At 40.3% G+C, this 22,533-nt stretch overlaps 1 protein-coding gene across 1 annotated transcript; it reads right to left on the reverse strand.

The window, feature by feature from the left end:
* Nucleotides 1-178: 178 nt before the first annotated feature.
* IFNGR1 (interferon gamma receptor 1) lies at nt 179-21,956 on the reverse strand. Its single transcript, XM_053973648.1, has 7 exons — nt 21,827-21,956; nt 15,117-15,231; nt 14,560-14,732; nt 13,017-13,165; nt 12,151-12,322; nt 11,002-11,117; nt 179-5,078 (listed from the first exon to the last, which is right to left on the reverse strand). The coding sequence occupies exons 1-7, from the start codon at nt 21,912-21,914 to the stop codon at nt 4,587-4,589; spliced, it is 1,305 nt and encodes a 434-aa protein (XP_053829623.1). The 5' UTR covers nt 21,915-21,956; the 3' UTR covers nt 179-4,586.
* Between the last annotated feature and the right edge of the window lie 577 nt (nt 21,957-22,533).

A 22,533-nucleotide genomic window follows, 5' to 3' on the forward strand; every position in this document is an offset into this window, starting at 1 on the left:
CCAGGAACTGGCTGCACACATCCACACACACAGATGGGCCACACACATCTCCCCCAGTGTTTTGATTCTCAATAAAGCTGAAATACACACCATGTAAGTAACATGAACTGAGAGAGCTTCAAAAGCACATTTAGATTTCAGAACAAAAGAACAGTCATAAAGAGGCAAGGACACACAATTTCCTTCTTAGATTTTTTTTTTTTTAATTTACATATAAGAACATTTAAATAGTACAGTATTTACAGGAATTTCATTACAGATTTCAGCCCAACAATGGCATTCAATTAGAGAAAGAGTATTAATAAACAAGAACTTCATAAAGGACTGAACTATAAAAAAAACCACACTAAAGGAATCTACACAGGTCACCTTTCCCTGAGATAAAAGGTGCTTTGTGTTTGGTTTGTCATTTTGGTTGTGCGTTTTTGCTTTTTGAGTTTTTGTTTTTTTAAAGACATGCTGAAACTATTAATTTGAGCCAAGTACAACATCTCTTATTAATACTCAACTGTTTACATGGAATGACTTCAGAGCAAATTACTTCAGCAACCCTGAGAAAAACAGGTTTTCTCATGCAAGTTTCTTTTTCTGCAATCTTCTATGAAGGATAAAAAAAAAAGATAAAAAAAAAAGTAGTAAAAAAGTGAGTCTGTTCCATGCAACTGTCTTGTTTCCACAGATATCAGTAGATTTGACAAATTTTTTTAAACTATTATTGACTTATTTGGAAAACCATACAAAAGCAGCTTTTATGTTTTTGTGCCAGCACACAGTACTGCCACAAAACTTCATTGTTAACTGCAGATCTAATAATAAAAATTACAATGTTACAATGTCCACTCGAGAAGAAGAACCAAAGAAGTTCTTAGAAATGTTGGCAGGTAGGAGGCCAAAGTAAAGTTCTCTTTCACAGTATATAACGTTTTGGAGTCTTATCTCATCACCCAAATCATCTTGAAGCAAGAGGAAGGGAGGACTGCTAAGCAGCCAGGACAAGAGTAAAAATCAGCTGAAAAGGTCTGAAATGGCAAAACCTTTTAAGTGTGTCATACTGGATAGCTGATAGGCCTATAAAGGCATGAATATTAACTTATTTTCAATGTATAAATGTTAGGCACTTTCATATTCTGGATCAAGGTGCAATGTATGAATATTCAGAAGCTCAAGCAAACTACTTCATCACAAGAATATGAATCAATTAAATTAACTCAATTAAGTGAAAATGTACAGATAAATACTACCTGACAGGTTGCCAACCACATTGCTCAGATATTTGGTATTACAGAACTGCAAAAGCAAGGCTAACTAGCTGTAGCAGGAAATGCATTTCTATTCCCATCCCAAGAAATCCTCACACTACAAGCTGCTGGACCATATCCAAACAGAGATTACCACCATGACTTGCCCTACTCTTAGGCTTTCAATACCACTGCTGGCAACTGCTAAACACAGGCCTGGTGGTAACAGAGCTTAGTGACCCAGAATATCTTAAAGATATCCTAGCTCCTGGCTGGGTCCTTTTACTCACATTTGACTCCATGGGATTTGAAAGCTTCAGAACAATGTACAATGTAGTTGTATTGCAGGGGTAAGAGAAAAGAACCTGAGATAGTCAACTTGGTTTTAAAATGTGTCTATCTGCATTCCTCTTCCACTGTGTCAGCAAAGTAAAAACTTCCAGAACTTAGCTCACACAAATTAAGATGCTAAGTCTTGGTTCTAACAGCACCAGGGCCTGCTAAGAATGTAAATCTAATTAAAAAAAAAAAAAAAAAAAAAGCATGCTTCTGACAGAATCTTGGTTTTGTGGCAGATCACCTCTGGCTGTTGGGCAGCACATTCATCCCATGCTGACTGCAGGAGAGATGCTGGGATGCTGGGGAAGTTGCAGGACTGACAGCCTCCAGACTGGAATTAGGAAGGTAAGCCCAGCCCATAGGGCAAAGTGCCACTCTGGGTTGGACTTTCAGACTGCTCGGAACCGTATGCCTCAACTGGTGCAGGTGTGCTGCAACACTGCCTGCACAAATATTGGCATTTGTCAGTGTTATCCTCTGGATCCTGACTGCCTAATATGTCCATCCCTGCAAGCTTGACCCCAGGGCTGGGGATGCTGGGGCAGATACATCAAACCCAACAACTACCAGAGCTAATTCCTGACATTCCCGGACAACATCAACATTTTATTTCTTTTTTGACAAAACTGACAGAAGAAAAACAAGCAACCAAGTGCAAGGTTAAATACTCTGAGCAGTTGCAAACAAAATACTCAGCAAATTGTCTGGTCAGAAACTTCTTCCCAAAAAACAAGACTAACTTTACAGTTTCTAATGTTCTCTTTATCCCTTCAGAAGTAAGCTTAACTTAAACACTTCTCTGACATTTATAAATTCCTGAGGTATTTATTGCAATTCATATTCATCAACAAACCTCCAAACTCAGAAAGAAATTACATCAACTCCAATTTTTGCACAAGACACAGCTGCTCATGTATTTTGTAGACAGCCTGCTAGGAGCTTCAGTGATGAACCACATCACTACCTGAAAAGTCAGGTTAGTTGAAGTTTCAAGTGCAATTAATGCTGATTTTCAAAAAGCCTTCTTGTAACACCAAGAGTGTTATTTTCTGCACCTCTGCCATGGGAAGACCTACACAGTAGTGCATCCTCAGCAGTTAGTCACTAAGCACTGCCTTCTAGGAACTCAGCCCAGAACATGTCATTGAAAAAGTTGCTAGGGGGTCTTACTATGTTTGAATATAATGCAGAAACAAATCACAGCCAGCTAATAATTACTAACTGGGCTTTCCATGACATTGTAACTACAAAATTCACCTGCTTGATTTGGCTTTTCCTAAAATTATCAAAACCCTGGTAACCAATCTGTTACCTTCCTGTAAGGAGTGATGGGAAAAATAGCTATTGTCTTTAAATCTTTTGTACCATTGTGGTCAATATCTGATATATACAAGAATGGAAGCACTCCCGAAACTGCTATATAAACTAACTTCACCTTAACTTCACTGAGAAATGCAAGGACAGAAGTACTATGACACTGGTTTTCCTTTAAACCCACCTGCTGTAACAGGCTAACAATTCTGATAATCCTATAGAAATATCTTTTAAAACAAACCCACAATTTTGTGTGAATGGACCAACTTGTACCCGTAAAGTGTTCTTTTTTTCTGAATTAAACTTCATTAATAACTGCTATAAACATTTCCTACAAATAGAAAATACCTATCAAATCTTGATTAAGGGGAAATAAATGGATTACATGGATTTCAATATGAAAAAAAATATAAAAATAAAAAATTCGTAATATTCAGTTTTCAAAACTACAACTCTACGATACAAAATTCAGAAGGCTGTCAGATGGCAACAAAACTTATGAAGTACAACTTAATCACACTATTTTCTATTGTCTTGAGTCATATTTTTAGAGGGTGATTTTACATAGTTCCTGAATTATGTTATTAAAACAGGTGAAATGGCAGTGATTTTCATTCTGCTAGAAAACATGCTTGGAAGAAAATCTATTAATTTCTATTTAGAGAACATATTGTTCTAAAAATTAGGATAAAAGTGTCCCAGAAGAAACCAGGCTTTTTGAATTTTGAGGACATTTTCTAAAGAATTTGTGCAACCACCCATTAGACTTTTTTTTTTTTTCAGTGATGATCAGCTTGCTAACATATTCTGCCAGAATGTCACATGGTTACTCACACCACTAAGTGATCCAAATGGGTGCTTTCTACTGAAGTTAACAGCAAAGACTACAAATAACTGGTACTTTCACAGAATTTGTAGGGTTGAAAGGAACCTCTGGAAATCATCCAGTCCAACTTCCTGGCAAGGCAGGGTCACCTAGAGCAGGTGACACAGAAATGATTTCAGGTGGGTTTTGAATGTCTTCAGAGAGGGAAACTCCATGATCTCCTTGGGCAGCCCCTTCCAGTGTTCTGCCACCTACCCTCAATGCAAAGAAGTTCTTCCTCATGTTGAGGTGAACTTCTTGTGTTCTTAGTTTATGGCCATTACTTCTTACTTCTTTGACATGGAATGAAATTCTTAAGATATACCGGAAGAGCTTATAGGCATAATCTTATTTAAAAGAAATAAGAGCATTTAATTTAATATAAAAATACTCCTCAAAAGAAGAAGATAAGCAAGAGGATACCTCCAATAATGGTAAAAACTCTTAAACATTTCTTGCACATGTCTAATCTAGTGAAGGATTTCTTAAGCATTTTATTCATTGAACTAATTTTGAACAAGATTTGAAGCAGAAGTGAATAATGGTACAGCTGCTCTTTTATAGTCAGTGGTATGCTTTCTATAGAGTATTGTTAAAAAACACAGCACTATTTCAAATAGGAAATAATGAGTTATATATAAAAGCATTTTAAAAAGTGGTTATTATGAATTTTCCCCACACTTTTAATGCCATTTTCAGGTACTATTTTCAATTTTTTACTGATCAGAACAAGTACAACTTGTAGATGTTCACAATTTAACCTAGACTTTCCGTAACCTTCAGTAATGCTGTTCTTTCTCAGTTGTGGTTAAGCACTTCAGTTATCCTGGCTACTCAGTTGGCCTGTAAGCATTCACAGGCTGCTCTTCACCAACATCTATCATCAACATATCTAATGGAACGTGAGGCTTGTCATAGCCAGAAAACTTGAAGCAGCTGCTTGGAGTGACTGTTGGCTGTGTTTCTGCAGTAGAAATCTCTGACTCTGAAGACTTACTGCATATATCCATTTGGCTACTGTTAGAAATGAAGTAACTCTCTTTTATGTCACAATTTTGTTCATCAGCATCAACAGAGAGCTCCTCTGTGCCTTCCTGAATAGGCACCTCCTCTACTTTGGCTGGTGCCTCTGGGGAAGGGACAGAAGATTCTCCGTCGCAGGAATCCACAGGACTAGCAGTTTGTTCTTTTGACTCTATCTCCAGCAAGGTTACTTCACCATTCACTGGCAAATCCGAGAGGCCTGATGTTACAGATATATACTTCCCCTCTGATCTTGGTCCCATTAAGGTGCCCGTGTTCAGGTTTCTCATCACACTGACCTTAAATGGGAAAAAAAACAAACAACTTCGAGTTTAAAAGTTGGAAAAATATGTAAGTTGATAATAACAAATTTAACATCATTTTAATAAATTCCAAAACAAAACTGCAAAATTAAAATCAGGCACAGATGCTGGCCCACTGGCCTATGTCCGTAAGTTTAACTGTTCCAGTAACACTTATATGCAAGATCTCAAAAATGCTTTCTTTGGGCAAGCATATTTGCAAGGATCAAATCCATTTCATGTCACCCACTATACTGTGAAGTTTCCAATGTAGAGGAAAACAGCAAAAGAAGACAACGTAATACTCTTCAGCTGGGGAAACCTTTCACACTCTATAGCTAATGAGTGTAACTTACAGTGCCTGTGATAATTTCTGGTATCTGTCTCAACCAGGAGGGAAGTGAACAACACACCCAGTAACTATGCTGAAGTCTCTCAACTTACTTCACAGAGCCACTAAGCAGTTCCTCAAGGCTGCAAACTTTCATATTTCACTTTGAAATCCCTCCACAGGCTGATAATATGAATTCTTTCAATGGCCAGGCCCCAGCTCGTTTTAAACAATTACAATATGCCTTCAGGCTGCTTAGATTCTTTACACTTTTTTTTTTAATGTCTTTTCAAGAGTACATACAAATGAAAAACAAAGTAGGGTAAATTTTCAGCTATTTGATAGTGTTCCCTAGAACATAGAACACCTAGGGAAAAAGAGTTAATAGTGTTCTTTCACAAATTTTGTAATTCACTATGTTTGTGTATCACACAATATCAAGTATTATAGATCCACAAATTTCTTAATAAAATACAACAATCACAGTTTTTTCAGATACTTTGTAAAAAAATAAACTGCCTGAAAATTCAGATAGAGGCAAGTTTGGAAGAAAGAGATGTATACAGGAAAAGAAAAGACGAAGTAAAATAACATTAAGAAAAATTACAAAGACACAAATAACCTCCCAGTCTGTACTAGTGTAAAAACAGAGGGCCATCAAAACCAGATGATCCAATCTGACTCTGCTTTTCGAGTCTTCTCTGATTAAAAGGTTTTGAGACTGTAGCTGCACATTCATACCTTCAGAGTGTGCTGACTTCATTAGAAAGTGCTTTCATCTCTCACTTTATCTTACCCCTCTGCAGCCCTAATACCTGTTGATGCTACTCTGTGGCTAAGGCTGGATCCATAAAAGCATTACAATTTAGGAAAACCAACCAGCCAAGCAACACCACCACAAGTCAAGCAAACACTCCCTGAAGAGCAGTTACTGGTCATCTGAATTAGTTTTACAAACAGCTGTGTGAACATCACTAAGGTGAGGCAATCCCCAAGGGAATCAAGGGTTGACACTGAAGAGTGCTTTCAGGTGGCTCATAACACACTACACCTAGCTGCCACTCAACCATCAGTGTCTCTGGATCTTCATTTTCTGTTCTGGAAACAGAATACTACATAAAGAATATTCAGAGTCATTTCCATGAGAATTCACGGAAATGCTTAAAAGTTAGTTGCAAGTAACAGATTACAATCAATATGTTAAGAACACCTTAAAGGATTAATGTACTTTTTGAGAATCTCTTTATACAGGTATATTGGATATATATCCAAAATATTGGGTATTTATGCTATACAACACTGATCTTGAAGGGACCAGCATCTATAGTTTTTTTGGGATGGAGGGTTAGCAAACATCTGACTCCAATAATCGCACAGCAAGTGACAAGAGAAGGTAATTCTCTGTGTAAGGTGGAATACTTGAGGAATGCGAATTACAACAAAGTATTACAGAAACCATGGTCAAAAGCTGCATTTTCAGCTTTCCATCTCTCCCCATACTAGCACACGCTAAACTAAAGTTAAAAACAAAACCCAGTGAATTCTTATTTCTGTCCTTTTAGGACACAGCACTAAAAAAATCACTAAAAAGTCCTAAAATCTGTTAAGGGATCACCTTGCATTCTACACAGGTCAAGCATTTCACGGTGAGCACTGGCAATACTTCCGAGACTTTGGGGATAAAATGCATATTCTCTGTACAACTACATCCAAGACTTCTCAAAAAAGGAAACCCATTTTTCTCTTGACAAGTTTCTGACCAGGGCATGATGGTGCAAAGACACTCCTGTTCCCACTCATGAAAGAAGGAAGTGATCAGAAGAAAAAACTCCTGCGTGTTTCCCGGTATCAAAGGTTTTTTAGAAGTCACTGAGTCATGACTACAAGACAATTCAGCAACTCCTGCAGTTGTTTCTAGCTTCAAAGATAAGAATCAGTTGATTACAGTAACTGAATGCTTATTACAGTAACATTCAAAAGATCTTAAGTAACAAGGGTAATTAAGATACGGTTGCTATTTGAAGTATTTACTATAGGTAAGTTAATATTTTTCTTTTATTCACATTACCTAGCAAACTGACAGCCAGTGATGGTTATCAGCAGTATTTCCTGGCATGTGCAGGTACTCACATAACTTCCTGTCTCCAATAACAGCACCTGAGCTTTCAGGCCTTTCACTGTCTCAACAGACTAGTAAGACACCCTGCTGAAAGTCAGGCTCAAGGGCACAGATAAATAACATATCCCAAGGAATCCGTAACAGTTAAGGTAATTACCAATTCTTTCTTAACTTCCTTTTCTAATGATGTGTCCACCTATGAATTCCAAGTAATTTTCAGGTGTACATTTCATGAAGGAGAGTTTGAGACTCCATTTGAAACTCCATTTCAAATCTTATTAGGACGATGGCAAAAATCTTTGTGGTCTCTGCATGGTTCCACAAAACATTAATGCTACATAAATTTATAAAGAGAAGACTATGTGACTGCCCCCTAGAGATGCTCACAGGGGAAAAAAAAAGTTTTCACAAAAGCAGTGAAGCAGCTTCTCTCTTGTAAGATGACAATTATTTGTGACAAGTGTCAATCAATATTTACGGGAACAATTAATTTCTCCACATCAAAAATATATGTTGTATAACCAAGAAAAAACAGAGCTGCAAAGAAAATTCCCAAGTGTTTTCTGAATATCCTTAAGTGTTCTACAAAGAGCACAGCTTGACAGTCCTGACATTCCTGTCAGAACCAGAAAAAGCACCAGCAGAAAACAGAAAAGTAGGCTTAAGTAAAACTCAACTTTCACTTTTCTCTTGAGAGTAAATGATTTCTACTCCCAAAATATTTGCTACCATTCAGAGATAAAAGACACTGAAGAAAAAGAGAGGGAAGTTAAAGCAGAGAGAGAGATGCCCACAGCACATCAGAAAATTGGGTTCCTTTAAAAGTGGGTAAGCCCTTATCACAGATCTTAGAACAAAAATCTAGTACAGGAATAGCCACAGGATAAATTGCAATGACTGAAGACAATGGGTAGAAAGAGACAGCCTCCTGCAATATTTTTTGTGATATAAATGAAAAGGAATTTTAACTATAGCTGAACTGCTGGAACTGATTCCTTTGATCCAGGCAGAAGACTAACATCATGTCTTGTAAAGGAATCTGTCTCATTTCACATATGCATGTTCCTGGTAGGATTCTATAATGATGTTTAGACATTTAAACAAACAGGTTTTCTGATGAAGACAATCAATCATTCATTGCCTGTATCAAATGACAGCTGCACTGTGGAAGTAGGAGCAAGACATGACTGATATGTAATTCTTGGGAGTTACAAACAGCATAGAAAAGACAGTATAAAAGCTCTGGAGCTCTAATTGACAATGGATATTTTTTCCGTTCTCTGAGTATATAAGACTCACAAAGGTAGCTGCTTAATGGGTACTCTTTCTTATTTTCCTTTCTGTTGGAAAATTCCAAGTGCTGGAAGTCACTCAAATGATGCTTTAGCATCTACTCAGAGGTGCCAGGAAGGAGATCACAGAAAATTAGCAGTCCTAAGTAGGAAGTCTTGCCCAGCCTTTTAATAGATGGAAAAACTCCCTAGATGTTTTATTTTCAGACAAGCTCAGCTAAGGCACAATGATCATAACCTGTACAGAAAGAAATGCCTAGTATTCAAAGGTCAGTGACAGGCTCCAAGTGGCATTAAGTCTATAGAGATAATGTCATATAATCAAATGTATCATTCATATTAATTGAACTGCTTGTTCATTACTTTAAATGATTAACCATAAAATAATTATTGTCTCAGTGCCTGACCACCTAGCTAACAACATTTATAAATAGTTGTAAGCTTTATTCAGCTCCTTAGCAATAAAATAGGATGTAGGACATGAATCATACTGTGGTACTGGAACCTAGGAACCACAAAGTAACATCTAGCCCAGTAAAATGAGAATACGGGCACACACTTGAGTTTCTATAAAGTGAGCTCAAGTTGGAGCATGCATCAGGAAGCTCACAGGTGCTAAGAAGCACACATTCTATTTGTGACATTCTGCTTCCTGATCCTTTAGATGAGATATCACAGTGCTATTGGAAAGCCAAAATAAATATGGATCCACTGAGCACAGCACTGTAATCCTGCATGAGCCATCTCTTGCTACAATGAATGGTCTTCACAGAAATTACTGTTGTGTGTACATAAGACACAAAGTTACATATTCAGACAAGTACACACTGGTGTGAACATGACAAAAAGTCTCCAGTGTCCGCTTTGATACTGGGGCCTAGCTGCAGATATCAGAGAGGTTTCTTTCAACTGATTTTTTTAAAGCCTACAGTGTGAATGGCTACCTCCAAACTAGTCCCCTGGCTCCATCACAGTCCATGGAAAGAAATGGGAATTTTAGAAAGCATTTTGTCTGACCAGATGTGCATGGGCTAGATCACTGCTTTACTACAAAGGGACCACCTCTGGCTTGGATATCTTCATTTAGTTGGAGCAATTTCAGCTCCTAATATTCTATTCTAAAGAACACAGATTCCAGAGGAATCTTGGGCATTGACTATGGAGAGGCCATTTTAAAGGGTTTTGAAACTGAAGACCATGGAATCAAAGATTGTTGTCTACTCTCTCTATAAATGAGACTTACTCCATCCACTGAGAAGATACCCTTACTATGATTTCTTTTTACTACTGCCTCAGGTGGCAGCTCTTTGAAGTTGTGGTAGTTCATTTGTTGTGACTATAATGACACCAGGAGAATATTACAACAGTAGTTCTTAGATACTCCACTCTGGCCTGACATGAAACCAAGGAGTGCTGCTGCTCTTTAAGGAACATCCATTCTGTTTCCTAAGGATGGCTACAGGAAGTTTTAAAGATAGAGCAGCTGTTGACTTTCCTGTGACTGCTCAGTGTGAGAACAGACTTCCGCATGTCCTTCTTCCCTCTTCCTACAGAACTATTACTCCCTCCCCTTACTCTGCACATTACTAAGAATATTGTAGCAATTAGCAGAATTGCTACTACTACCATTTAATGAAGCAATCTCACAGCTCCTATGACAGGAGAAAAGGAATTGGGCACAAACTGAAACACATGGAATTTTTTCTGAAGTTAAGAAAAACTGTGAGGGTGGTGTAACATTGGCATAGATTGTCCACAGTAGCTGTGGAGTCTCCTTCCTTGCAGATATTCAAAAGCCATCTGGATATGCTCATGGCTAACTTGCTCTTGTGCTTGAGCAAAAGGCTTTGGGTAGATGACCTCTAAAAGTATCTTCTCACATCAGTGATTCTGTGGTTTTGTGTCTCTGCTACTAGAGCGAACACAAACCTGCCTAGGTATGCACACACTGATTTTAAGAACCAAGTTCTCAAACTAGACGAACTACTGCTACTTCAGTTAAAGAGAGACTGAAGTCTAGCCCTAAAAAACTAAGAGGCATCTGGTTGCAAATGCTATCAGAATATTAGACTGGCATAAATCCTAAATATCTATGAGACCATGGTTAAAAATTAAAAAAAAACCCAACCAAACAAACCCAAGAGACTGGCATAAACACACAGTAGTTACAGAACTTACCAAAGACTTAGGCAGCTGTATGTTATTTTTCCTTAGTTTCTTGCAGCCACAATATACTGTCAGTATTACCGTCAAGATCCCAAAAACAACACACAGAATGATGATACCATGTGTACCTAAGAAGTTAAAGCAAAGTCTACTAGGAATTTTGGAAAAACAAGCCACTGCTGTATCATTTAGAATACCTTCAGAAATTCTAATAGCTCAGAATGCTTAGCTGTAATGTGTGAATTTGTCAATCTACTACCTTTTTTCACTCAGGAAAACTTAATGCATAAGACTTTTATAGAGCAAATAAAAACTAGAATGGCAGAAGCTTTTCAGTTTATATAAACCTAATCACATTTTTATAGAAATAAAGGAATTTTGCAACTACTTTTTTGTTCCTTAGAGATGACAGATGGGGATAATGAGATTTGTATACCTTCTATGTGCTAGCATCTTAACTGACGTAACTACACAGAGTTTATGTACAATAAAATTAAAATATGGTATCTTCCAAAACACAGAATTGTTAACAATTACAGTAGGACTCCACTAGTCTGACTCTCCTTAATGCCCTCCTTCATCCAGCTGCTCCTGTGCATTCAAGAAGACTGCTTATATTTTATCTCTTTGCTGAAATATACAAGCTATGATGAAGTACAACCTCAGTGTTTGTAAGAGATTCAGAGTTAAAAATTTGGGTCACTATTTGCCTTTTGTTCTCTTTAATTAAGAAAAAGACAGTAATATCTTAATTTAATGACCATAAGTTTATAGTTGCTTCCAGTTAAAAGTCTATACATATCACCCTCAGTGATGAGGCTGAGCAAAAAGCCATTTGCTAGAACAGACAATGCCTGTGAAAACCACATAGCTCAGTGAATGATCCATTTGTGATTTTTTTAATTACACCGTGTTCATGTGCAATAGAAATACGTTTTGTAATACCAAAACAGGAAAAACACCCCAAAAATATTCAGGGTCACTTGAAAATTATACATGATTTGTAAAGGTCAGAACTGTCAAAGTGCATTTGGAAAAGACTGACTAAGCTTTCCCTACTTTTTCTATTCTCCCAAAGGCACCCCAAGCATCAAATACTTGCTAGATCAGATCTGTCTTCAGATTCACTATTTTTTTAATATAGCATTTGAATCCTCTTACTTGATGTCTGCCTGAGAGGAGCAGGAATGCAACTTTCCTCTGATGGAGTGCCAACCATCAGAGAATCAAAAATTCCTTTTGCTGAAACACAGTAAGTGGAACTTTCAGTAAGAACTGGGATTCTGAGGGTACACTTTTGCATTGTACAGTTGTCCTCATAGAGCTCTTCAGTCTGAAAAAAATGGAAGACATGTTATATCCTTTGAGTCACTAGAACAGTATTACAGTTCCTTCCACTACTTCAAAAAATGTTACAACATATGAGTGATGTGCTTCCTACATCACTCATATGCCTTGCAAAGGCTGTGTGACCATTGGCTTACTGGCTACCTTAAGATGCTATATTTGATCAGAGCATGGTATTTTCCACCTAAAATTTTTTGCTGTTCATAGTAGAGATTCACATTTATAAAACTTGCACCTGGATGCATATGAAAAGCTAACTTTAAGTAAACACACCTGTTGTAATTTTCCCCACCTTCACCCTCCGTGATTGCTAAATAACCTTGTATAAATACCTTGAAAGGCAATTTTCTTAAATGAAATGTCTCTTTAGACAAGTGAGAGGGGCACAAGTTAAATTATCGGTGTTTTAGCATGTATGCAGAAACAGCAGCATGTGATCAAGTAACCCTTATCTCATGTACAGTTAATGCAATAATCTAATTTTTGTTGCAAGCACTCATTTGGACAACTAAAATACAGACCTTTCATTCACATATCTCATTGTAAAGTGCTCAACATATCAGGTGTTCAACTGTTTTCTTGATACCTGTTACCTCCACGCGTCATAGGCATAAATCCCTTGTATAGGCATTTAAGGTAAAAAAGTGTTTTCAATTTTAAATTTTATTTTTGGAACCTACCTTATTTTCACTATCCCAAACAGTCACCAAGTATGCCAGATTTGAATAAATGTCTTCAATACAAGAATGAGGGAATACAGGATGGTAAATATCAACCAGGATTTTATCACCATGTCTTGAGATATTCAGTTTTGGCGGTCCTATTTTTCCTGCAACATATTGCACCATTGCTATTAGGCCAAAGCTTTTAACATAAAATGTGGCATTTATTGTTAGCTTTCCAAAATTCATCAGAGATTTGAGAAGAGTTACATCTTTATTTCCATGCCGTGAATATTGCATACGTGTGGTAAGACCTCTCTGATGCTTAGAAGTAATGAAGGCATTTGGATACATTAACTAATCAGCTTCTAAAATGGAAACTGATTGTCCATGATGAATTTCACTACTAAGCAATTTAACTTTCCTACATGAGTAAGGCCATAAAAATTCAGCTGACAACAGAAAAAGCTAACGGCAATTAAACATATACATGAACAAGAACCAAACACAAGATCCTGCTGACTAGATCCCACCATAAATCACCTCAGTTAAAAACAATACTGCATTGAAACAAAGGCTATATGAAAAGCTAAACAAATCTCACCATGAGCACCATTTGGAAGCATTGGATTTCCCATGGCAATGGCCTATGTGAATTTTTTGTGTCTAATGGTCTGACTGAATATATGTTTCTTGTTCAATGGGAAAAGGATTTTGTCTCTTTTCTCCATATATGGCTACCAATTTTCTGGAAACTGTCACATTGAGCATTAGCACCATGACTTGTTCCTTTTGTCAAACTATAGAAACCAGCCACTATTTCAAGTAATAGGACTGCTGAGTGGGAACGTAATCATAGCAGAAAGCAAAGAGGGACTCCACTCCTTCGGCTCTAGCAATTCAGGAATAGATAGAATTCAGATAGAATCTCATGGGCCAGCTTCTCCCTGAAAGCTGTATGTTTGGAATGGAGCAAGCATGGTAAGACGTCTCTCAGTCTTTCCTGACTCTGTTGCATTTCCTTTGCACTGCCCATGCAATGCCAGGGCCTGCCACACTGGACTGTAGACACAAAATTTACTTTTACAGTACTGATGTTAAAGTCTGATTTTTTCCAAACCAGCCCAAAGTATTTACATGAAGTACTAGTAACTTAGTTATCCAGTATTTATCCAGCTTTTAGCTTCAGGTATCTAGGGAATACTATCAGTACATGGCATTCTAGTGTCAAGCAATACATTGCTACTTCAGTGATGCTTAGAGGTCCATGTTATCTGGTGACAGTTTCCTACCCTAAACTGGTGTCTGGAACATGGGAAGAATTCAGAGTGCACCATCAGCATCACCTTCTTGCCTTTAGACATTTTGAAACAAATACTCAGACACCACAGAGTAAGAGCTAGCAAGCACCATGAAGCTCCTACCAAGCATCATCATGATTCATTTCATCCTGGACTCCTGGCTGTAAGACATTCCCAAATGTAATGCAGTAACAGAGCAAAAGGAATAATTACTAAAATGTTTGGAAAAAATTACAAGGTTTAGTTTAGATACAACTTACCGTGCCTTTGCAAAATAAACTCATTTGCCTCAACATATTCAGACTGTTGTGACCCAACAACAGCTTTAACTTGAAGCCAATGAGATGAATAAGGGTCACATATTTCCTTTGAGAGGTCACAAAAATGAGCTGAAGTGTTCACACAGGTTGAGACGTTCTTATAGCGACCTGAACTGTAAATCAGATCAAGTAATAATTAATACAATTTCAGCTGCACAATTCTGTACAATACACTGCCTGTAACAAAAAACTGTGAGGGTGGCCAGGACCTGTGAGGGCACAGATTGCCCAGGGAGGTTGTGGAGTCTCTTCCCCTTGGGATATTCAAAAGTCAAGTGGACATAATCATGGATCGGGGTTTGGACCAGATGACCTCCAGAGATCCCTGCCAACCTCAACCTTTCACTTGTCAAATTTTGCCTTAATTTACACTTGAGCAACCTTCACCCTACGTGACCTCACTTCATAGAAACAAGAGAATTTAACAGGGACTGACTACTTTTATGTGCTTCTAGAGAATATCAGGTATAGGAAATAATAAAATAGTTAGAACTTACTTGTAAGGCTTGATTTCCACAATAAAATGTGGAGTTTCAGACATAGGTGGGTACTGCCAATGCAAAACTGTTTTGAAATTTTCAGATGTTACTACAATCCCCGTTGGTGAAGGCACTAGAATGAAGAGAACAATTGCACTTTGATAAACAGACCTTTGCAAACACAAGAACGGCCAAATGTACTTCTAAATTATTTGGAAAAGGCAACATGCTAAACATAAAAATCACAAATACATCCCCTAAATGAGCTAGTCTGTCACCAGTACAAACATCTATGAGCCCTGTAAGCTGATCTATTACTCACCTCTCCTGCAGAGACAGCTTTTGTCCTCTTTGCAACATCAGATAACCCATGCCCACTGAAAGCAAGTCCATCAGACAGCCTGTATCAGGTGATGATTATACCCCTGTGTTGGTCTTTTACAGATAGGTTGTAAGACTTTACTCAAGTTAGAGGAGATCAGTCCAGTTCCTGTAGATTTCTCTTGCTGTTCAGAAATTGAATTGGAGTGGATGGGCTGGGAAATGGCACCAGAGCTGGAGTATCAAAGCCAGAGTACAACAGGTCTCCTAGGGTAAGCCTGGATTTCCTATGAATTTCTACCAGTAATACTTCTACCACTCCAGCAGTATCTTCAGTAAGCTGTGATGACCAAAATAAACTACAAACATTTGTAAGGAATTTGAACACTGAAGCTACAATGTAGTTCCTTTTGAAGGAATGCATTTGAAGTACACTTAGCAAACAACATCAGAGGTAATGTAGTAAAGCAATCCAAAAATAAGAAGCAACACTGACAGTCTTCCATGTGCAGCCAAGTATCTGTTTCAAGCAGCAATCCCAAGAGGGATACCAAGGGAGCAACTGCAGGGGAAGGAATAATACAGGATCCTGTAAATATTGAAGGCTGCCACATGACACCCAGGAAGAGAAGAGAAATTAAGGTCATTTAACTGAATCTGTTATAACTCAGCTTCTCAATGTCTGGTTTGGCACCCCTAGTATTGTCAATGTGGCTTTTACAAACTGCTGAGGGAACTCAGACTTGCTCTTGTTCACAAAGCAAGTACTACAACTTCACTCTGTGATACAGTTAGGGAAAGTAAACAATTTTCACATCCTAAGAATAAACCACAAATATAACACATTACTGAAAGTGATATGTAGAGGCTGAGATATGCTATTGACAACCACAAAGGTTTGATGTAATATAGATCATTCTGCAAGCAGTACTGTGGTTTGTTTTAATACATACAGGAGTGGTATTTCAGCTATTGGAAGAAAAGGAACATAATCATCAAATTCACAACCACAAGGAAAAAAAAGGTGACAAGTTGACAGAAGAGGCGTCAAGCACAGACAGGTGAAAGCGCACAAACGTTACTTCAAATATGTACTTTTAAGCTACAGTGTAGCTAGCCTTAAAGAATCTTAACTTTTGTGTACTATTACACAAAATAACCTGCTTAACATAAGGGGCTGACCCAGAGCACTGAATGAGGTAGCAAATGTTACAGTAGGGCCCCCTCCATCATCTGCCTAAGGCTTGGGGAGGCCCCTGCTGATTAGTAACCAGCAATGCACTGCCTAAAGGAAAAATTAATTCAATGAACTGGACATTTCCAAGATGTAAAACTGAGACAGCTTTCAAAGCCTGATACTTGTATCTTGTGCAAGACTGAACTTCCTTCCCTCATTCTAGCATTATTGTATACACAGAGGGATTTGTCAGCACTGCTTACACAACCAGAATTCAGCTGAAGTGCAATAATGCACGTAATAGAACAGGGCCCGATGAATCCACAATGCAGAGTTTATGGTACAGCTATCTGAGACAACAGCGGCCCTAAAAGCAGCAGAAGTTCATTCAAGTTATATGTGACTTTTAAACATCATTTAGGCACTGAAATACAGACTGAAAGCACAAACTGAAACCTTGAAAATACAAACTGAAAAAATAACAACTAAAAATATATTTTGAAAGTTTGTTCCTTTTTTAGATTTCCATTAAAAACAAACAAATACTTATACTCCCCAAGTGACACATCATAGGAAGACACTTACAAGCCACTTTAACAGGCCAAGAGGGACAACAGTTTGAACTCTGCTGTAGAGTCATGGTTAATTCATCTTTTAAAGACAGATAGCTGCAATAATAACCAGTTGGTCTCTTCTGGGCCCCTGACTGGGAGAAGTGTACCTTCCTTGTGCCAACCCTGTACTCTACTTACAGTTGCTTCAGCTCACAGATTCATAGAATATTCTGAGTTTGAAGGGACCCACAAGGATCACTGAATCCAAGTCTTATGTAAGTGGCCCATAGGGGGACCTGAGCTCGCATATCCACTTAAACTGCACCCAGAAAGGGTAGCAGTTCTGTTGATTTCACAAATGCAAAAAAGCCACTCTCCGTAGCTTTTGCCACCCATGAAAATTAAGAAAATGGAAAAAAGATCAGATAAATTTGTACTACCTTTAAATGCTTCTGCAGTATTCTGCAGCCATATGCACTGAAAAAAAAAAAAAAAAAACCAAACAGAAAAAAAAGGTGGCAATAAAGCAACCCATACTCTGAAAGATGGATTCAGAAAGCAGCAAGTCAATGCTAAGGATGAAAAGAATACATAAAAAGAATTTAGTCTATCTCTGAAGGCTATTTTTCCTTTTTTTTTTTTTTTTCCGCCCAACTTCAAAGGGTTTGAGTTAACAACAGACTTGACTGGGAAGTACCACACTATATTTACAACTGTTAGTGCTGTTTAGCTCCTGTGGCTTGCCCTGAGGCTCACTTTCCTGACTGTATATTCCGAGTCCAGTGCTCAGAGTCCAGTGCTCTTTGCTTTCACTGCTTGCAGTACTGCTTATCACCTCACAGTATTGTGCCTGGGAACATTCTGGTAACAGCCATGGCGATATGCATGGGCTGGCAAGTGGCCAGGGTATTGCTGCTTTCTGTGCTGCATCACACCCAGTACATAAAGTGGGGGGAAGAAGGAGGAAGTGTGGGACATTTGGAGTGATGGTGTTTGTCTACCCATGTGGGGCCCTGCTTGCCTGGAGATGGCTGAACACCTGCCTGCTCATGGGAAGCAGTGAATTAATTCCCTGCTTTGCTCTGCTTATGTGCACAGCTTTTGCTTTCCCTATTAAACTGTCTTTATCTCAATCCATGAGTTCTCCAGCTTTTACCCTTCTGATTCCCTCCTCAGTCCTGCTGGTAATGGAGTGAACAAGCAGCTGCATGGGGTTTGGTTAAACCTTGACAAAACAGTCCTCCTAATTACTTATATCCTCACTTCAATCTGTGCTAAATCAAACAAAATTGCACTAAAAGCAGAGTTCAGCCATCTGGGGGCTAGACAAAAGTTAGGAGCACTGCCCAGCACCACAGGACCAAAACGGAACAGGAAGAGGTCACTGCTCACCACAGGCTGAGGGAGCACCAAGCACGTGCCTTGGGGAAGAATGGAAAATGTCTGGCAGAGCAGTGGTTCTGCCTTCTGTCACGTTCCCCTTCAAGGCAGCACACCTGGGTTAGTGTGGCCCCTCTCTGTGCACTTCTGGCCAGGCACTAAACAGGTCCTGCTCCTGTCAGACTGCTGGAGGGGAGCTGCCTGTTCGCTGTGCTTGGTTGGGAGCTTGGCAGACTGGGAAGCACTAAGGAGCAAGGTGATGAAGAAATTTTGTACCTGTGAGATGACTGGCTTTCTTTTAAGAGGCAGCAGCCACGAGGTGTATGTGAAAATGCTTGCATGTGCTTGCCTTGGCCAACTTTCATTTATTCTTCCAAAAGAAACCCAGGACATGCATTTCTCTTGTAATGCCATTCCCATACCTGAATGGTACTTCCTTTAAAAAGTTACTGAAAACAAGCTTAATTTAATGGATGTAACAGCAATTTATGCAGAAGGTTCTACCAGAAGTTCTCGAAAGACCTCAAATTCACAAAGGAATTAGTTTACAAATTAAATGAGTGCCATGATTGGTGAAAAATTTAAAGCTACTAGTTTTTTAAATATTTACTGGAATGAACTTAAATGATTTCCCAAGTATCATGAATAAACATTATATACGGTAGATAGAGCATTTTTACAGCTGCTATTTACAACAGAATTTTATTTTCTAAGGGCTCAGAGGTTTGACATTGTTCTATGGAGTTTTAAAAATCATTGTTTATGACAAAAATCTCCGCAAGGTTGTAAGCTATACTAAGAGGAAAGGTAGACTGAGATCACCATCTTGAGAAAAACCACAGCAAGTTGCACATGGTGGACACTTAAAAAACGGATGCAATAATATAAGCTAAATATTGTTTTATCTATTTTATGAGTGTTCATCCCTTTTGTTATAGCTGAGAAGTGTTGCAATAGATGATATCTAAATACAGCACCTTCTACCATCTAATTTGTTTTTGTTTGCAGCTTGACAGTAAATTGCTATGAATGTCAGTAATCTGAATAATAAACAACAACTCAAGGCCACCATGATTATCACATACAACAGGAAGTCAGCTGCCTAAATGAACTACACACAGCCTTGGAAATGTGGCTTACAATGTGCAGTTAGCACCTGCACCACTATCACAGCCTCTAAATCTTCTTCACCTTGACCACAGACCTTGTCTTCCATGATACTAAAATAAAGACTGAGAGTTCCCATCAGCAAGTGCTCAGCTCCACTGTGGGGTCAGAGGCCTGTCAATGCAGGCACATTAGGCATTCAGCTGCAGGAAATGCAGGAGGTGTTCCAACTGCTGCTGGGTTGTCTGGCTTCATTCCTTTTCTAAGGAAAACGGTGTCCTACTGACTGAACACTTCCCCATTACACACTCCGCCTTGATATATGTATTATACTACTGGCACATTGAAAGTCCTGTAAGATTTAAGGGGAAAAAATAGTCATACAACTGTTACCATGGAAATTCTGGGCTCCTTAGTACAAGAGAGACATGAAGTTTGTGGAGCAGGTCCAGCAGAGAGCTACAGAACTGATCAAGGAATTGGGGCATCTCCGTTATGAGGAAAGGCTGAGGGAGCTGGGCCTGTTCAGTCTCATGAGCAGATGACCGAGAGGGGACCTCACCAACATCTACAAGTACCTGAAGGAGGAGTGCCAAGAAGACAGTTTCTCACTGGTGCCAAGCAACAGAACAAGAAGCAAAGGGCAGAAACTAACATACAGAAAGGTCCACCTGAATATGAGGAAGAACTTATTTATTATGTGAGTGACCAAGCACTGGAATAGATTGCCCAGAAAGGCTGCGGAGTCTCCCTCACTGGAAATACTCAAGAACCATCTGGATGCAATCCTGTGCCATGTGCTCTAGGATGACCATGATTGAGCAGGAAGACTGGACCAGATGACCCACTGTGGTCACTTCCAACCTGACCCATTCTGCTATTCTATATGTGACAGCGTCATAAACATGGTTCAGACTTCCCTTTCTACCTTAATTCTTCCCCTGTTGGTCAGCACATCTGCTTGCATCAATAGTATAAAAAGTAAGGACATGTTATTAGTCATTACATATAAAACCAGCATTCTCATTCAACTAATACACAGAATTGTCAATAAGAATTCCCTTCATTATGCTTTTGTTCACTAAAATGAAAGGGTTTACCTATAGAGGCTGTGACCAAGCTGAATACAAGTCACCAACAAAATACTGCTGGAGTTTTCAAAACTTAACTCAAAAATACATTCTGCTCCTTTGAGCTGAAGGTTTGCTGCACCTGCATGCAGAAAAGTGAGCTTTTTGCTTCTAGGCAGCTTGCCGTTTTTAGCACCACTAGTCCCTATCAGACAAAGCTAAGCAGACTTCCAAAGCATGGTGTGGCCCATGCCCAGGGGCAATCAAGTTCAGTCACTTCACCTAGGCATGGATCTGAACCCCAAGAAATCTCCATTTGCAGAATCCAAGGAGCCTGGGCACACAGCCAGCTCTCACTAGTCTCAATAAAAATTAAATGCATGTTCCCTTTTGACTATTACACAACAACCTCTGTTCTTAATGAACTTTTCCAGTTTAAAATGAAGCTAGTAAGCCTGACTATTTCTTTCATAGTTTACTTGCCGTGCAAACAGAGACACAACGCTGTTCTCCGTTGGCAAGCCACTCCTCCCCAGGAGTGCTTGGTCAAAATGTGCGTGTTCCAGGCCGTGATCCCCATACCTTCTTTACACTCCCCAGTCCTGTGCTCCCCATTTTCGCACCGAAATTCCCAGTTTCTCTACTTCTTTAGACATATGAAGTCATAAAGCGCAGCGGAGCAGGCCTGTCCGACGCACACGCAGCTCCTGCTATGCGTGCCAGAAATGTGCGAACACCCGAAAACAAGGCTGATGTCACCAGCGCGCCGCCGGCGCGCCACCAGACGGCCTCCGGGGCCCGGCTGAACCGCGCACCCGAGAGAGCTCGCCGGGGCCGGGGTCCCTCGGCGGGGCAGCGCGGCACAGCCCCGGGGAGCGGCGGCTCCTCCCGCCGCCGCCCGGCCGCTCGCACTGCCCCGATGGCTCCCTATGCCCGCGGCGGGCGGCGGTAGCGACGCGGGGCCGGCGGCCCCACCGGCGGCGCTCGGTCACGGAGGGTTCCGGGACAGGGCGCGGCACGGCCGGTGCCGGTGCCGCCGGCCCTCGGGAGACCCGTGCTGCCATCAGTCGGTCGGCCTGCCCGGGCCGCCCCATCCCCCCGCCTCGCCCCGCCCGTTACCTGCGGGCGGCTGCTCCTCCTGGGAAGCCGCGCTCCGGCGGGCCGCTAGCAGCGCCGCGACAGCCAGGAGGGACAGCAGCACCCACATGGCGCCCGGCGGGGACCGAGCGGAGGCCGCCCCGCACACAGAGCCCCGCGGTGCCCCCTGTCCCACGCCCGCTCTCCGCCCCGCCCCGCTGCGGCGCCTGCGCCGGGCAGGAAGAGGCGGGATGCCCGGCAATGATAGTGCGGGGGCGGGCGGCGGCCGTGGGGTCGCCGCCGGGCAGCGCCCGAGGGGCGCCGCGGGAAGGGGAGGAGGGGGGAAGTTGCGGAACTGTGGCTTGGCGGCGGCGCCAGCAGTGAGGGGGATGTTTTGCTCCGCGATGCCGGCGCTGGCTTTGTCAGTGCTGTGTTTTAAGTGCTGGTGCTGGGCCATACCTGTCAGCCCGAGCCGCTTGGAAAGCACCGTCCAGCTCGTCATGTTGTGACTTGTGCTAGCTCCCCATTTATTAAAAAGCACGAAGCGTTCACCCTGTGGAGTGTTTCAGAAACAGCACACTAAATCCAAATTTATGCTGGGAGGCTTTATTTTTCTTGGAAACAACCTAAATGTATATGCACTTCAAAAAATTGAAGTTTGCTGAGCAGGATGAAGACTGCAGTTTTTGCCACCTTACTGTTCCCGTGTCTCCTATCCAGTGTCCCAATGCCAGCTAATTCTGCACCTT

Source organism: Vidua macroura, chromosome 3, assembly GCF_024509145.1.
Source record: "Vidua macroura isolate BioBank_ID:100142 chromosome 3, ASM2450914v1, whole genome shotgun sequence".
Classification (NCBI taxonomy): Eukaryota; Metazoa; Chordata; class Aves; order Passeriformes; family Viduidae; genus Vidua; species Vidua macroura.

What these genes read in the sequence shown, in the direction of transcription:
- IFNGR1 (XM_053973648.1), bottom strand. Translation starts at nt 21,914, where the DNA reads ATGTGGGTGCTGCTGTCCCTCCTGGCTGTCGCGGCGCTGCTAGCGGCC. An exon ending in GTGGAAATCAAGCCTTACAA is followed by an intron (nt 14,733 to 15,116) that starts GTAAGTTCTAAC and finishes TCTGATTTACAG; the next exon opens with TTCAGGTCGCTATAAGAACG. An exon ending in TTTGGGATAGTGAAAATAAG is followed by an intron (nt 12,323 to 13,016) that starts GTAGGTTCCAAA and finishes CATTTTTTTCAG; the next exon opens with ACTGAAGAGCTCTATGAGGA.